The following is a 17500-nucleotide window of genomic DNA, read 5'->3' as shown; positions in this document are numbered from 1 at the left end:
AGTTAGCCAATTTGCTGTGGTCCATCAATCACCGTAGCCTATCATGTCTGTCAGCAGCGGTCATGATTAAACACTGTTAACAACGTTGACAAGGGGATAATGTTAGCTAACTTCGCTAGGTAGGCCTACGTTGATTGGAGAAAAAAGGATCTACTCGTGGTCTACTTACCACGATGTTTATGCCAACTGTACAAAGTTTCTACCGGTTGCTTGCAAAGTAAACATGATCAGCGAACAGTGCAACGGCTGCTTGACAGGCAGAGCCCACAAAGGATGGGAAACGAACCTAAACCACTCACACCTGTCAGATATCGTTCACTTTTAGTGGTGGCCAATATTGAGAGATACATGACGAGATACACATTTATTTGACAATCCCTTGAAAATGGCACGCAGTTGTCAATGGTTTTAGATGAGCTGGGGGTCTCCTTGCTCCCAGGCAGGCAAATCAAACGCTCTGTACCTTAGTATGAGTATCTAACTCAGCCATTCCTGACTACACCTAATGGCATGTTCCTCTCCCCCCTCCTCCTCCTCCCTCCCAGGCTTCACAGAATCAGACATAATACCTACAAATGCCAAAACATGTCCCACCAAATATGTTTGTGTTGCGGGCAAGGGCATCCAAACTACACATTTAGATTTTGCTCGCGTCAATCAGGGGTGGGGAGCGAAAAGATGAAATGTGTCTAAGCACATCCAAGCAGAACCGGCATGTTGCAGGAGGAGCAGAAACACATTTGTCTGCCTGACACTAAGTCAATAAGAGAAGGCCGAGACTAAATGGACTGGATCTGTTAGTCAGTGCACATTGCAGATGCCCCAGACAGATATCTGTAGGAGATATCTAGCTGAGGAAGAGAAGAACTCTTCAACCCTGAGCGTCATCCCAAACGAAACTCAAAGAATGAAATGAGCATAAAACAGCTAAAATAATGTCCTCCAAATGATGACAGAGACTCTCTGGAGAACGAAGGGAGCTGAGGGCCAGGCAGACAAACCGCATAGCAGATAGAGTGCACAGGACACACACACACACACACACACACACACACACACACACACACACACACACACACACACACACACACACACACACACACACACACAGACTAACACACGTACACACACACACACACACACACAGACTAACACACGTACACACAGATATGCATGCACACACAGACGCACACACATGAATGCAGATAGACACAGAGCAGAATACAAACACACACAGGAAGGGAAAGATCCAAAGATAGCACAGTCTCATACAAACATAAATGACAGACCTGGATTAGGTTGCACTTTGAGTTTAAAAGGGGGTTAGGAGGACTTGCACACTCACCCAGACAGTTGTGTCCGTCGTGGGCCAACATGAATCCGTCGTAGCAGGTGCACCTGTAGTTGCCCGGGATGTTGATACACTCGTGGACACAGCCTCCGTTGTACTCATTCTCACACTCGTCCATGTCTGAAACGGAGAGTCATAGAAGACCAATGAGAAGGGTGGAGAGGAATTACTGTCGCCACTGTACAAATGGATGGAAAGAGAGGAAGGTGGAATGGTAGAATGGATGGTAGGGGATTGGGGGATAGAGATGAACAGTATGGAGTGTCATTGAGATGTGGGTACAAAGGGAGGGGCATATGGAGAGTGTCAGCTGATGTTTATGTGTAGAGGTCAGAGGTCTGGGTTGGAGACAAAAGGTAGAACACTGGTACAGCTCATGGTGAGTGTGCATAGTATACATACTAGGGGTAAGACTGCAGTGTTTGGGGGTACAGAGTCCAGAGGGGCATACGGAGAGTGTCTCGCCGTGTTTATTCGTTGACGATGTTCCCCCTTCATCCTGAGCCAGCGGAGTCTTTCCCAGGAGCCACTCACAAGTGGTTGCCATGCGGACTGAGCCACTAAAACAAATAGTCCCCCCTCCGTGTGAACGCAGCAGGCCAGGGGAGGCAGGCAGGCAGAGTGGGGGCCAGACCCCAACCCCAAATCCTCTCCGTCTATCCTCCTCCACTCTGGATGGGCCCGAGCAGGTATCTGGTTAGTGTTCAACTCCTGTATTACTCCCTCTGTCTGTTTCTCTGTCGCTCGGTCTTTGTGTCTCTGTCTCTCTTTCTCTGTCTCTCTCTCTGTCGCTCTGTCTTTGTATCTCTGTCTCTCTCTGTCCCTGTGTCTCTCTTTCTCTGTCTCTCTCAGTCTCTGTCGCTCTCTCTGTGTCTCTCTCTCTATCTGTCTCTGTCGCTCTCTCTGTCTCTGTTTCTCTGTCGCTCTGTCTTTGTTTCTCTGTCACTGTCTTTGTATCGCTGTCTCTCTCTGTCTCTGTGTCTCTCTTTCTCTGTCTCTCTCTGTCTCTGTCGCTCTCTCTGTGTCTCTCTCTATCTGTCTCTGTCGCTCCCTCTGTCTCTGTTTCTCTGTCGCTCTGTCTTTGTGTCTCTGTCTCTCTTTCTCTGTCGCTCTCTCTGTCTTTGTATCTCTGTCTCGCTCTGTCTCTCTCTCTCTGTTTCTCTCTGTCTCTCTTTCTCTGTCTCTCTCGCTCTCTCTGTCTCTGTGTCTCTCTTTCTCTGTCTCTCTCTGTCTCTCTTTCTCTGTCTCTGTCGCTCTCTCTGTCTCTGTCGCTCTCTCTGTCTCTGTCGCTCTCTCCAACCTGGCCAAGACGTAAACTCTCACTCCCTCTGTCACTCTCGCCAACCTGGCCAAAACGCCAACTCTCACTCCCTCAGTCTGTCTGTCTTTCTGCCTGTACATCCCTTTCACGTTTTATCATGTTTCTTTGCCTGGTCCTTCTCCCCCTCTATCTAAAGTACCTTTCTCGCACTCTTTCAATCTCACTTCTTTCTCTGTTCTTTCCTCCTACTCCTGTTCTCTCTCTCCCTCTATATGTTTCCTATTCCCTGTACCCATTCTGCCCCCCCCCCCCCCCACACACACACACAAACACTGTCCTGTCTCTGCCAATGTCTCTGGCTATGTTGGGTCTGGTTCTGTCAGCCACAAACAGCTTTTAGCACTAGTCTCTCTAGTCTCTCTCCGCCTCCTACATCCTGTGGACTGGACAGAACCCAGTCCTGTGTCCGTGTCCCAAATAGCACCCTTTCCTTTTCCCTTCAGGGCCCTGGTCAAAAGTAGTGCACTGTATAGGGAATAGGGTGCCATTTGGGACACAGCCCTGGACACTGCACAGCACACCACCGGTACAACGCCAACACACAGAAACAGTCCACTGTTGGTCTGCTCACGCAGACCCCTCACCCTCTAGACAGCTCATTGTCATCAGGATAGAACACACAGCGTCTTGGTTAAAAGCTATTTTGATGTTCCTGTATATCTACAATAGAAGCTTAGCCTAATCTACTTCTAAATTGAAAAACGGGTCTACAATATAGAACAGACACCGCCAACACAACTTGGTCGAAATGCTTGAAATAGAGAAGAAATCTAATCTAAAAGTGTTTTTCCTGAGGCATTCCAGTCAGTTAAAACCAATCAAGATGAAAGTTAAATAAATAACTGGGACAGACATTCTTTCCTTTAGAGATGCTCTGGCACCTGCCATGTTTACAGAGCAGGCAATTACACCGGCCTAACATGCATTCTAATCCACTGTTTGTTTTCGACTCTCTTTCCCACACAAACAAAGGAACGGTATGGCCTTTCTGCACTTTAAAGACAGGGACTGGGCCCTGGCTGGTGTACACAAACTGGTCCCAGTCATCAGTGGCTCATCCCAGAGGCATATGAAACCAATTATGGAGCGCTGAAATGAGAGGGCTTCTGGGTAATGACTGTTTGGACGAACGCCTCTCCCTGCACCAGCAGACGAGATGCCAAGGCACCCCTTTACATGCTCTGCATTGCACCCTGAGACCCTCCAATGGAAAGCAGAGGTGTGGAAATACAGGGGAATCAGAGGAACATCAGTCTTTGCACCAGAGAGAAGACATGGAGGAGGACAGACAGGAGAAATATCATGAGATACAGTGCTTTCAGAAAGTATTACGTTACTGCCTTATTCTGAAATTGATTCAATCGTTTTTTTCCCCCTCATCAATCTACACACAATACCCCAAAATTACAAAAACAAAAACAGGTTTTTAGATAAATAAATGCAATCATTCAAATAAGTTCAATTCCGGCCAATGGCTGGGCCACTCAAGGACATTCAGAGACTCCTGAGTTGTCTTGGCTGTGTGCTTAGGGTTGGTCTCCTGTTGGAAGGTGAACCTTTGCCCCAGTCTGAGGTCCTGAGCGCTCAACAGCAGGTTTTCATCAAGGATCTCGCTGTACTTTGCTCCGTTCATCTTTCCCTCGATCCTGACTAATCTCCCAGTTCCTGCCGCTGACAAACATCCCCACAGCATGATGCTGCTACCACCATGCTTCACCATAAGGATGGTGGCAGGTTTCCTCCAGAGGTGAAGTTTGGCATTCAGGCCAAAGAGTTCAATCTTGGTTTCATCAGACCAGAGAATCTTGCTATGTCATGGTCTGAGAGTCCTTGGCAAACTCCAAGCGGGCTGTCATTTTACTAAAGTTTGGCTTCCATCAGGCCACTCTACCATAAAGGCCGGATTGGTGGAGTGCTGCAGAGACAGTTGTCCTTCTGGAAGGTTCTCCCATCTCCACAGAGGAACTCTGGAGTGACCATTGGGTTCTTGGTCACCTTCCTGACCAAGGCCAAGGACCTTCTCCCCCGATTGCTCAGGCGGCTGGGCGGCCAGCTCTAGGAAGTGTCTTGGTGGTTCCAAACCTCTACCATTTAAGAATGACGGAGGATGCTGTGTTCCTGGGGCCTTCCCCATATCTGTGCCTTGACACAATCCGGTCTCGGAACTCTACGGACAATTCCTTCGACCTCATGGTTTGGTTTTTGCTCTGACATGTACTCTAAACTGTGCTGTCCAATCAATTGAATTTACCACAGGTGGACACCATTGAAGTTGTAGAAACATCTCAAGGATGATCAATGGAAACAGGATGCACCTGAGCTCAATTTCGAATCACATAACAAAGGGTCCGAATACTTATGAAAATAAGGTATTTCTGTTTTCGCTTTGTCCTTATGGGGTATTGTGTGTAGATTGATGAGGACATTTTTTGTATTAATCAATTTTAGAATAAGGCTGTAACGTAATAAAATGTGTACATCTGAGTGTGTCTACAGCAACCACATTTGATCACAACAACCCTGCTTTTGATAGGCAGAGAGAACTAAGTAGAGTTAGTCATGAGGATAGCTTGTATAATGTCTACTGCTTTTTCTTCATCAAACAACAAGCCAAAAAAGGAGAGAGGCATACAAAGAGAGAAAGAGAGAGAGAGAGAGAGAGAGAGAGAGAGAGAGAGAGAGAGAGAGAGAAACAGAGAAAGAAAAGGTGTGAGTGAGAGAGAGAAAGAGAGGGAGAGCCCCTGGGGTCTCAGAGGGCAGTTCAACGTGCAGTTTTAATTTACAATTTTTGGGTAGAAATGATGTCGAAATGTAGATTTTAACTGGAAGGAGAGAGAGAGAGAGAGAGAGAGCGAGAGCGAGAGCGAGAGAGAGAGAGAGAGAGAGAGAGAGAGAGAGGGAGAAAGGGAGAGCGAGAGAGCGAGAGAGAGCGAGAGAGAGAGAGAGAGAGAGGGAGAAAGGGAGAGTGAGAGAGAGAGAGAGAAAGAAAGAAAGAAAGAAAGCGAGAGTAAGATAATTAGGTATAAATGAAAAGGGATAAATGAAAAGCTTCCAGTCGTTAATTGGCACCTCGTGAGAAGACAAGGCAGGCCTGGTTTTACATAAGGGATCAGGGTTAGAGAGCACCAAAGATCAGGGCAGGTATCAGGAAGGGGTAGGGCCGGGGCTCACACCTGCCCTGGGGCATGGGGGCATGGGGCTAGGGTCTGGGGCCGAGGGGGGAGGATGGACATGGAGCCATGCCCTGTGCCTAGTTAGCCTCCAGCAGTGATCTCTTCCTGCCCTGGAGCTGTTGTTGACACCTGACTACGGCGCTCCGACAGCTTCTGAACCGGGCTGCTCGCTGCTTCCTCTGCTTGGACACGCTTCCTAATTGTGACGGGGGAAATGTTTACGCTCAACATCTCATCAAGTGAATTAGACACCTTCGCTGACGGCCCATACCCCAAGAGAGGGGGAAAGCATGCCCCTTGAGATGGATGAAGAAGGGGAGAGAGGTGAGGAAGGAGAGAGGGGGAGAAGAGGAAGGAAAGAGAAGGGGGAGAGGTAGGAATGGAAGGGAGCGTGCCCCTGCTGTCCCCTTGATGTTTCAGCTGGACTGGTCCAGAGAAGTGTGTCCACAGGAAAAAGTCCTTAGCTCAGTGAAGGGAGATTTCCAATTATAACTGCAACAGCATGTGGAGCAGGGACACTTCACTAATGTGGATTGTGTAATTACCTGAGCGGAAACAGAGATTTCTCAAATTCTTGGAGTTGTTTTCATTTTTGGGGCTGTTAATTGTACCTGACTGAACTGCTGAGTAAGGTTACTATAGGTCAGATGCTTCAGACGTCCCAATAGACACTCTACAGTATTTGCTACTTGGTTTACTACTTTTGACCACGGCCATTGGGCTCTGGTCTAAAGTAGTGCTTTATATAGGGAATAGGGTGCCATTTGGGACACAGCAGCCAATACCACCGTAAAGGAGACTGGGTATCAACCGAATTCTCTGAACCTCAGAATTCCGCAACCTCTCCAGCTACCTGTCCCTCAACTTCTCTGAAAATAACAACCACGTGTATTTACCCAAGAGGGCGAATGACGCACGTGAATGTGTGTGTGTCTCAGGTGTTGAGGCTTGTGTATGTACAGCATATGGGTATATGAGCTGTATGGCATGGCAGCAATAGCACATCTCTTGTTCTGTCAGCTCTGTGTATACGTGAGTCTGCTCTCACACTTTTTTCTACAGAGCTATAGCTATATAAAGCCCCAGCCTACTGGAGCCGAGTCTGACCTGCTCCTCCAACTATGTGTGTGTGTGTGTGTGTGTGTGTGTGTGTGTGTGTGTGTGTGTGTGTGTGTGTGTGTGTGCGTGAGTGAAGCGGGGAGCCAGTGAGGAGAGCTCCTGAGCAGTGACGGAGGTGCAGACACTGGGCAGACAATGGCCTAGTAATTGTCTGCCACCTCTCCCACAGTGGCTCCCGCTCGCAATATCTCACTCGCTTTCTATCCCATGAAATCTCTCGCTCTCTCTCCCTCCCTCCCTCTTTCTCTGTGTCGTTACCTACCTCTCCTTCACCCTCCATCTATTTTCTCTCAGTTGCATCTATGCATCTGTCTTTCCAATTATATGTCCCTCCCTCCCTCCCCCCCCTCCCTCCCCCCTCACTCCGTCTGTAAAGCAGGTCAGGTAATCATTGCTGCTGCTGTGAGAACAGACTCATGGCTCAGTCTGTATCTGTCTCTATGCACACGCACCCACCCACACACACGCACACACACACACACACACGCACACATACACACACGCACACACACGCGCACGCACACACACACACACACACGGCTACACAGCTGAGCTCTAACAAACACACAGCCACTCAAACGCAGCTAGAGGTGCAGTGATAATGTGCGTTAGTATCTTTAGCATCACCAGGAAATGGTAGCCTAGATGTTCTACCGAGTAAAGTCAACTGTTTGAATATAGAGGACATGGGAAGAGAAAAGCAAAGGCTGTAGTGCTGAAACTAACTGGAGAGGATGAGTGCCAGGGACAAGACCAATGAAAACCAATCAATTAGTCAGTAAGTGACAAATGCTGAGCAAACATGGACAGGCTTTCACAAGACCCTGACAGCCCCGTGGCAACCAGCCCAGTCGACTCCTCTCTGTGGAACGTTGGAATAATCTACTACTGGCTGCTACTGATGAGCAGAGAACCACGTGACTGTTGAGTTATAGGCCTACTCAGAGAACAGCATGGGCCTATTTTCATCCAAGCTGATAGGCAGGAAAAGGTAAAAGCATGTTTGTTTCACACGGTCACTGAAAGCGCAGTTCGTGTTGAGTACATGAATAAATACAATTCCTGTAGCAAAATAAGAATCATTCTCAGAAACCGGTTTCTCTGAAACCTGTTTTCATTTGTAGGAGTTTCCTTGGAATGAAAAGGTCTCCAAAGCACTAACAACAGTAGGGACACATAGGTACTATACCGTTGAAGTCGGAAGTTTACATACACTTAGGTTGGATTCATTCAAATGTATTTTTCAACATCTCCACAAATGTCTTGTTAACAAACTATAAGTTTTGGCAAGTCAATTCGGACATCTACTTTGTGCATGACACAGATATTTTTTTAAACGATTGTTTACAGACAGATTATTTCACTTATAATTCACTGTATCACAAGTCCAGTGGGTCAGAAGTTTACATACACTAAATTGACTGTGCATTTCAATTCCAGAAAATGATGTCATGACTTTAGAAGCTTCTGATAGGCTAATTGACATAATTTGAGTCAATTGGAGGTGTACCTGTGGATGTACTTCAAGGCCTACCTTCAAACTCAGTGCCTCTTTGCTTGACATCATGATACAATCAAAAGAAATCAGCCAAGACCTCAGAAAAATCATTGCAGACCCTCACAAGTCTGGTTCATCATTGGGAGCAATTTCCAAATGCCTGAAGGTACCACGTTCATCTGTACAAACAATAGTACACAAGTATAAACACCATGGGACCACGCAGCCGGCATACCGCTCAGGAAGGAGACGCATTCTGTCTCCTAGAGATGAACGTACTTTGGTGCGAAAAGTGCAAATCAATCCCAGAACAACAACAAAGGACCTTGTGAAGATGCTGGAGGAAACAGGTACAAAAGTATCTATATACACAGTAAACGAGTCCTATATCAACCTAACCTGAAAGGCTGCTCAGCAAGGAAGAAACCACTGCTCAAAATCCGCCATAAAAAAGCCAGACTACGGTTTGGAACTACACATGGGGACTAAGATCGTACTTTTTGGAGAAATGTCCTCTGGTCTGATGAATCAAAAATAGAACTGTTTGGCCATAATGACTATTGTTATGTTTGGAGGAAAAGGCGGGAGGCTTGCAAGCCGAAGAACACCATCCCAACCGTGAAGCACGGGGTGGCAGCATCATGTTGTGGGGGTGCTTTCCTGCAGGAGGGACTGGTGCATTTCACCAAATAGATGGCTTCATGAGGATGTAAAATTATGTGGATATATTGAAGCAACATCTCAAGACATCAGTCAGAAAGCTTGGTTGCAAATGGGTCTTCCAAATGGACAATGACCCCAAGCATACTTCCAAAGTTGTGGAAAAATGGCTTAAGTACAACAAAGTCAAGGTATTGGAGTGGCCATCACAAAGCCCTGACCTCAATCCAATAGAACATTTGTGGGCAGAACTGAAAAAGCGTGTGCGAGGAAGGAGGCCGACAAACCTGACTCAGTTACACCAGCTCTGTCAGGAGGAATGGGCCAAAATTCACCCAACTTATTGTGGGAAGCTTGTGGAAGGCTACCCAAAACGTTTGACCCAAGTTAAACAATTTCAAGGCAATGCTACCAATGCTACTAATTGAGTGTTTGTAAACTTCTGACCCACCGGGAATGTGATGAAAGAAATAAAAGCTGAAATTAATCATTCTCTCTAACATTATTCTGACATTTCACATTCTTAAAATAAAGTGGTGATCCGAACTGACCTAATACAGGGAATTTTTAATAGGATTAAATGTCAGGAATTGTGAAAAACTGAGTTTAAATGTATTTGGCTGTAAGGTGTATGTAAACCTCTGACTTCAACAGTAGATGTATCTTTCTAGATCAGCAGAACTCTGATCATCAGAGATGTGCAGTTGATGCAGCCTGAAACCACTATGTCAAAAATTGCGAGGACAGAGTGATATGAATTTGTACGCATAACGGTTTATGCTCTTTCACATTGTCTCATTCTTCGGGTTGACAGCGCAGGGCCCAAAGTTCACATTTTTCCATAATGAGCCAGCAGAAAAAAGGGTCATCCTCGAGAGAAGGATCAATTAAGAATTACAACCAAAAATGCTATTTTGTGGTTAATTGCAATATTCTACATAATTCAATAAATGCCTTATAATAGGACATTAATGCTGATGCTTATAGCACGTAGTAAAGCATTAAGTGTTACCGTAAATTGTACTGGAATGTTGAGTTATCAGCTGCTAACTACAGGGTCCCTCACTGATAGTCTTCCATCCTGAGGCATAGTCATTTCCTGGAAGTAGAGAGAGAGAGAGAGAGAGAGAGAGAGAGAGAGAGAGAGAGAGAGAGCGAGAGAGAGAAACAGAGAGACAGAGAGAGAGAGAGAAAGAGAGAGATAGAGAGACAGAGACCGAGAGAGAGAGAGAGAGAGAGAGATAGAAAGAGAGAAAGAGAGAGATAGACAGAGACACAGAGAGAGAGAGAGATAGAGAGACCGAGACAGAGAGAAAGAGAGACAGAGAGACAGAGAGAGAGAGAGAGAGAGAAAGAGAGAGAGAGACAGAGAGAGAGAGAAAGAGAGAGATAGACAGAGACAGAGAGATAGAGAGACCAAGACAGAGAGAAAGAGAGAGAGAGAGAGAGAGAGAGAGAGAGAGAGAGAGAGAGATAGAGAGACCGAGAAAGAGAGAAAGAGAGAGATAGAGAGAGAGAGAGACAGAGAGAGAGAGAAAGAGAGAGAGCGAGAGAGCAGCCCTCTGCTTGTCCTAATGACTCTGTCCTCTGCACCACCGGGGTAATGTAATGTCTACTGATGGGAAACATAGCCGGCCAATTACACAACCCCTATCTAATCACAGAGGTCAGGGGTCAACTCACATCCACCATCCGTCTTCATTCTGTCAACCATTCACTGGATAAATCCAACATATGCACCACAGAACGTACTGCAACTGCTTCTGCAATGCAATGCTGCAAGGCAAACGCAGCGTTCCATTGGAAACATTTGTACTGTCGGTGTGACGAGGCGTTAATTGTGCCGTATCAATCGGGCTTCAGTATTGGACACAAGGACAGGACGACAGGACACATTGGATTTCAGATACTGAGGCATAGGCACAACTCATTTGTTTCTCCATCTGTTTAACACAAATGTAACACACACACACACACAATTCAATCAACAACAAATAAATTCCCATCCAAATATGAAATATACCCCTCTTAGAATTTCAGTTAAACAAACATTCATAAGCACAATAAATCTGTACACACAGACAGACAAGACAGACAGAGACCAGACAGACAGAGACAGCCAGGCAGACAGACAGACAGAGACAAGAGAAACAGACAGACAAAACAGACAAGATAGACAGACAGACAAGATAGACATACAGACAAGACAGACAGACAGACAAGATAGACAGACAGACAAAACAAGACAGACAGAGACAGACAGACAAGACAGAGACAAGACAAACAAGACAGACAGGCAGGCAGACAAGACAGACCAGACAGACAGACAGACAGACAGACAGACAGACAGACAGACAGACAGACAGAGACAAGACAGACAAGAAAAGACAGAGAGACGAGACCGACAATACAGACAGACAGACAAGACTGACAGAGACAGACAGACAAGACTGACAGACAAGATAGACAGACAAACAAAACAAGACAGACAGAGACAGACATACAAGACAGACAGAGACAAGACAGACAATACAGAGACAAGACAGACAAGACAGACAGAGACAAGACAAACAAGACAGATGGGCAGACAAGACAGACAAGAAAAGACAAACAGACAAGACAGAAAGAGACAAGACAGGCAAGACAGACAGACAGAAAGACAAGACAGACAGACAAGATAGACAAGACAGACAGAGAAGAGACAGACAGACAAGATAGACAAGACAGACAAGAAAATACAGACAGGCAAGACAGACAGAGAGAAAGACAAGACAGACAGACAAGATAGATAGACAAGACAGACAGAGACAAGACAGACAGACAGAGACAAGACAGACAAGATAGACAAGATAGACAGACAGACAGTCAGACAGACAGACAAGACTAGACAGACAGACAGGCAAGACAGGCAAGACAGACAGACAGAAAGACAAGACAGACAGACAAGATAGATAGACAAGACAGACAGAGACAAGACAGACAGACAGAGACAAGACAGACAAGATAGACAAGATAGACAGACAGACAGTCAGACAGACAGACAAGACTAGACAGACAGACAGGCAAGACAGACAGACAGACAGACAGACAGAGACAAGACAGACAGACAGACAGACAACACAAAACAGACAGACAGGTGGCAAGATAGATAGACAGACAAGACAGACAGAGACAAGACAGACAGAGAGAGACAAGACAGACAAGATAGACAAGACAGACATACAAGACTAGACAAGACAAGACAGACAGACAGGTGGGCCCTTTACTCAGACAGCTGTTTTACAGTAGGAGGAACATATCCCTAAACAGATGATCTACCTTTTGTAGTTTCCTTTTGTAGTTTCTCTACGGACAACATTTAATATATTATTCTGGGCAGCTCAATCTGTTCTAAGCTAAGGACCATTGTGTTTCTGACTGGAGATTATGCAATGTGTAGCAGAGCTGCCTGTTACAATATCATCTTTTAGTACAGGCGTTTCTAGCAATTCCAGAACGTCTCTCCAATGTCATAGATTAAGTCCAATGGATGACTTCCGGCGCCGACAGAGATGGCTGCCTCGCTTCGTGTTCCTAGGAAACTATGCAGTAATTTTTTTTTTTACGTGTTATTTATTACATTGGTACCCCAGGTAATCTTAGGTTTTATTACATACAGTCGGGAGGAACTATTGGATATAAGAGCAACGTCAACTCACCATCATTACGACCAGGAATACGACTTTCCCCAAGCGGATCCTGTGTTTTACCCAACACCCGGGACAATGGATCGGATCCCAGCCGGCGAACCGAAACAACGTCGCCGTAAAAGGGGCAGACTAAGCAGTCTTCTGGTCAGGCTCCGGAGACAGGCACATCGCGCACCGCTCCCGAGCATACTACTCGCCAATGTCCAGTCTCTTGACAACAAGGTTGATGAAATCCGAGCAAGGGTAACATTCCAGAGAGAAATCAGAGACTATAACGTTCTTTGCTTCATCGAAACATGGCTCACTCGAGACACGCTATCGGAGTCGGTACAGCCAGCTGGTTTCTTCACGCATCGCGCCGACAGAAACAACCATCTTTCTGGTAAGAAGAGGGGCAGGGGTGTATGCCTTATGATTAACGAGACGTGGTGTGATCATAACAACATACAGGAACTCAAGTCCTTCTGTTCACCTGACTTAGAATTCCTCACAATCAAATGTTGACCGCATTATCTACCAAGAGAATTATCTTCGATTATAATCACAGCCGCATATATTCCCCCCCAAGCAGACACATCGATGGCCCTGGACAAACTTTATTTGACTCTATGTAAACTGGAAACCACATATCCTGAGGCTGCATTCATTGTAGCTGGGGATTTTTTAACAAGGCTAATCTCAAAAACAAGACTCCCTAAATTCTATCAGCATATCGATTGTGCTACCAAGGCTGGTAAAACCCTAGATCATTGTTATTGATCATTGTTACCGCCTCAATAGGTCCACAGACGACACAATCACAACCACACTGCACACGGCCCTAACCCATCTGGACAAGAGGAATACCTACAGTGGGGAGAACAAGTATTTGATACACTGCCAATTTTGCAGGTTTTCCCTACTTACAAAGCAAGTTTATCATAGGTACACTTCAACTGTGAGAGACGGAATCTAAAACAAAAATCCAGAAAATCACATTGTATGATTAATTAATTTGCATTTTATTGCATGACATAAGTATTTGATACATCAGAAAAGCAGAACTTAATATATGGTACAGAAACCTTTGTTTGCAATTACAGAGATCATATGTTTCCTGTAGTTCTTGACCAGGTTTGCACACACTGCAGCAGGGATTTTGGCCCACTCCTCCATACAGACCTTCTCCAGATCATTCAGGTTTCGGGGCTGTCGCTGGGCAATACGGACTTTCAGCTCCCTCCAAAGATTATCTATTGGGTTCAGGTCTGGAGACTGGCTAGGCCACTCCAGGACCTTGAGATGCTTCTTACGGAGACCCTCCTTAGTTGCCAGTTGCCCTGGCTGTGTGTTTTGGGTCGTTGTCATGCTGGAAGACAAAGCCACGACCCATCTTCAATGCTCTTACTGAGGGAAGGAGGTTGTTGGCCAAGATCTCACGATACATGGCCCCATCCATCCTCCCCTCAATACGGTGCAGTCGTCGTGTCCCCTTTGCAGAAAATCATCCCCAAAGAATGATGTTTCCACCTCCATGCTTCAAGGTTGGGATGGTGTTCTTGGGGTTGTACTCATCCTTCTTCTTCCTCCAAACATGGCGAGTGGAGTTTAGACCAAGAAGCTCTATTTTTGTCTCATCAGACCACATGACCTTCTCCCATTCCTCCTCTGGATCATCCAGATGGTCATTGGCAAACTTCAGACGGGCCTGGGAATGCGATGGCTTGAGCAGGGGGACCTTGTGTGCTCTGCAGGAATTTAATCCATGACGGCGTTGTGTGTTACTAATGGTTTTCTTTGAGACTGTGGTCCCAGCTCTCATCAGGTCATTAACCAGGTCCTGCCGTGTAGTTCTGGGCTGATCCCTCACCTTCCTCATGATCATTGATGCTCCACGAGGTGAGATCTTGCATGGAGCCCCAGGCCGAGGGTGATTGACCGTCATCTTGAACTTCTTCCATTTTCTAATAATTGCGCCAACAGCTGTTGCCTTCTCACCAAGCTGCTTGCCTATTGTCCTGTAGCCAATCCCAGCCTTGTGCAGGTCTACAATTTTATCCCTGATGTCCTTACACAGCTCTCTGGTCTTGGCTATTGTGGAGAGGTTGAAGTCTGTTTGATTGAGTGTGTGGACAGGTGTATTTTATACAGGTAACGAGTTCAAAGAGGTGCAGTTAATACAGGTAATCAAATCAAATTCAAATCAAATTTATTTATATAGCCCTTCGTACATCAGCTGATACCTCAAAGTGCTGTACAGAAACCCAGCCTAAAACCCCAAACAGCAAGCAATGCAGGTGTAGAAGCACGGTGGCTAGGAAAAACTCCCTAGAAAGAGTGGGGAACAGGAGGGCTTCTTAAAGAAAAACTAACAGGTCTGTGAGAGACGGAATTCTTACTGGTTGGTAGGTGATCAAATACTTATGTAATGCAATAAAATGCAAATGAATTACTTAAAAATCATACAATGTGATTTTTTGGATTTGTGATTTTTTTTATTTTTTAGATTCCGTCTCTCACAGTTGAAGTGTAACTATGATAAAAATGACAGACCTCTACATGCTTTGTAAGTAGGAAAACCTGCAAAATCGGCAGTGTATCAAATACTTGTTCTCTCCACTGTATGTGAGAATGCTGTTCATCGACGACAGCTCAGCATTTAACACCATAGTACCCTCCGAACCCTGGGTCTCGACCCCGCCCTGTGCAACTGGGTACTGGACTTCCTGACTGGCCGCCCCCAGGTGGTGAGGGTAGGTAACAACATCTCCACCCTGCTGATCCTCAACACTGGGGCCCCACAAGGGTGCGTTCTGAGCCCTCTCCTGTACTCCCTGTTCACCCACGACTGCGTGGCCATGCACACCTCCAACTCAATCATCAAGTTTGCAGACGACACTACAGTGGTAGGCTTGATTACCAACAACGACGAGACGGCCTACAGGGAGGAGGTGAGTGTCCTCGGAGTGTGGTGTCAGGAAAATAACCTCACACTCAACGTCAACAAAACAAAGGAGATGATCATGGACTTCAGGAAACAGCAGAGGGAGCACCCCCCTATCCACATCGACGGGACAGTAGTGGAGAGGGTAGAAAGTTTGAAGTTCCTCGGCGTACACATCACAGACAAACTGAATTGATCCACCCACACAGACAGCATCGTGAAGAAGGCGCAGCAACGCTTCTTCAACCTCAGGAGGCTGAAGAAATTTGTCTTGTCACCAAAAGCACTCACAAACTTTTACAGATGCACAATCGAGAGCATCCTGTCGGGCTGTATCGCCGCCTGGTACGGCAACTGCTACGCCCACAACCGTAAGGCTCTCTAGAGGGTAGTGAGGTCTGCACAACGCATAACCCGGGGCAAACTACCTGCCCTCCAGGACACCCACACCACCCGATGTCACAGGAAGGCCATAAAGATCATCAAGGACAACAACCACCCGAGCCACTGCCTGTTCACCCCGCTATTATCCAGAAGGCGAGGTCAGTACAGGTGCATCAAAGCAGGGACCGAGAGACTGAAAAACAGCTTCTATCTCAAGGCCATAAGACTGTTAAACAACCACCACTAACATTGAATGGCTGCTGCCATACATGTAAAACATGTATCACTAGCCACTTTAAACAATGCCACTTAATATAATGTTTACATACCCTACATTACTAATCTCATAGGTATATACTGTACTCTATACCACCTATTGCATCTTGCTATCTTTATGTAATACATGTATCACTAGCCACTTTAAACAATGCCACTTAATATAATGTTTACGTACCCTACAGTACTCATCTCATATGTATATACTATACTCGATACCATCTACTGCATCTTGCCTATGCCGTTCTGTACCATCACTCATTCATATATCATTATGTACATATTCTTCATCCCTTTACACTTGTGTGTATAAGGTAGCTGTTGTGAAATTGTTAGGTTAGATTACTCGTTAGTTATTACTGCATTGTTGGAACTAGAAGCACAAGCATTTCGCTACACTCGCATTAACATCTGCTAACCATGTGTATGTGACAAATAAAATTGGATTTCATTTCATTTGAGAAGTAGACCGGGGCAAAACAAATGAAGACAGAGCTACAGTATATCAAGTAGACCAGGGCAAAACAAATGGAGACAGAGCTACAGTATATCAAGTAGACCAGGGCAAAACAAATGGAGACAGAGCTACAGTATATCAAGTAGACTGGGGCAAAACAAATGGAGACAGAGCTACAGTATATCAAGTAGACCGGGGCAAAACAAATGGAGACAGAGCTACAGTATATCAAGTAGACCAGGGCAAAACAAATGGAGACAGAGCTACAGTATATCAAGTAGACCGTGGTAAAACAAATGGAGACAGAGCTACAGTATATCAAGTAGACCAGGGCAAAACAAATGGAGACAGAGCTACAGTATATCAAGTAGACTGGGGCAAAACAAATGGAGACAGAGCTACAGTATATCAAGTAGACCGGGGCAAAACAAATGGAGACAGAGCTACAGTATATCAAGTAGACCAGGGCAAAACAAATGGAGACAGAGCTACAGTATATCAAGTAGACCGTGGTAAAACAAATGGAGACAGAGCTACAGTATATCAAGTAGACCAGGGCAAAACAAATGGAGACAGAGCTACAGTATATCAAGTAGACCGGGGCAAAACAAATGGAGACAGAGCTACAGTATATCAAGTAGACCAGGGC

General features: G+C 45.8%; 1 protein-coding gene across 10 annotated transcripts in view; it reads right to left on the bottom strand.

Annotated features, from left to right (window-relative positions):
• Positions 1–17500, bottom strand: part of scube1 (signal peptide, CUB domain, EGF-like 1) — a 143765-nt gene that overhangs the window by 121244 nt on the left and 5021 nt on the right. For all 10 annotated transcript variants that reach the window (XR_005036127.1, XM_036944605.1, XM_036944606.1 and 7 more), the window contains exon 3: positions 1346–1471. Coding sequence is in view for 9 of the 10 variants with exons in the window: in XM_036944605.1 (XP_036800500.1) it covers positions 1346–1471 (126 nt within the window). In the remaining variant the exon portion in view is untranslated. The remainder of the gene's footprint in view (positions 1–1345; positions 1472–17500) is intronic.

Source organism: Oncorhynchus mykiss, chromosome 15 (genome assembly GCF_013265735.2).
Source record: "Oncorhynchus mykiss isolate Arlee chromosome 15, USDA_OmykA_1.1, whole genome shotgun sequence".
Lineage (NCBI taxonomy): Eukaryota > Metazoa > Chordata > Actinopteri > Salmoniformes > Salmonidae > Oncorhynchus > Oncorhynchus mykiss.
The sequence above is the reverse complement of the archived record's forward strand: the minus strand, read 5'-3'. Positions and strand labels throughout refer to the sequence as shown.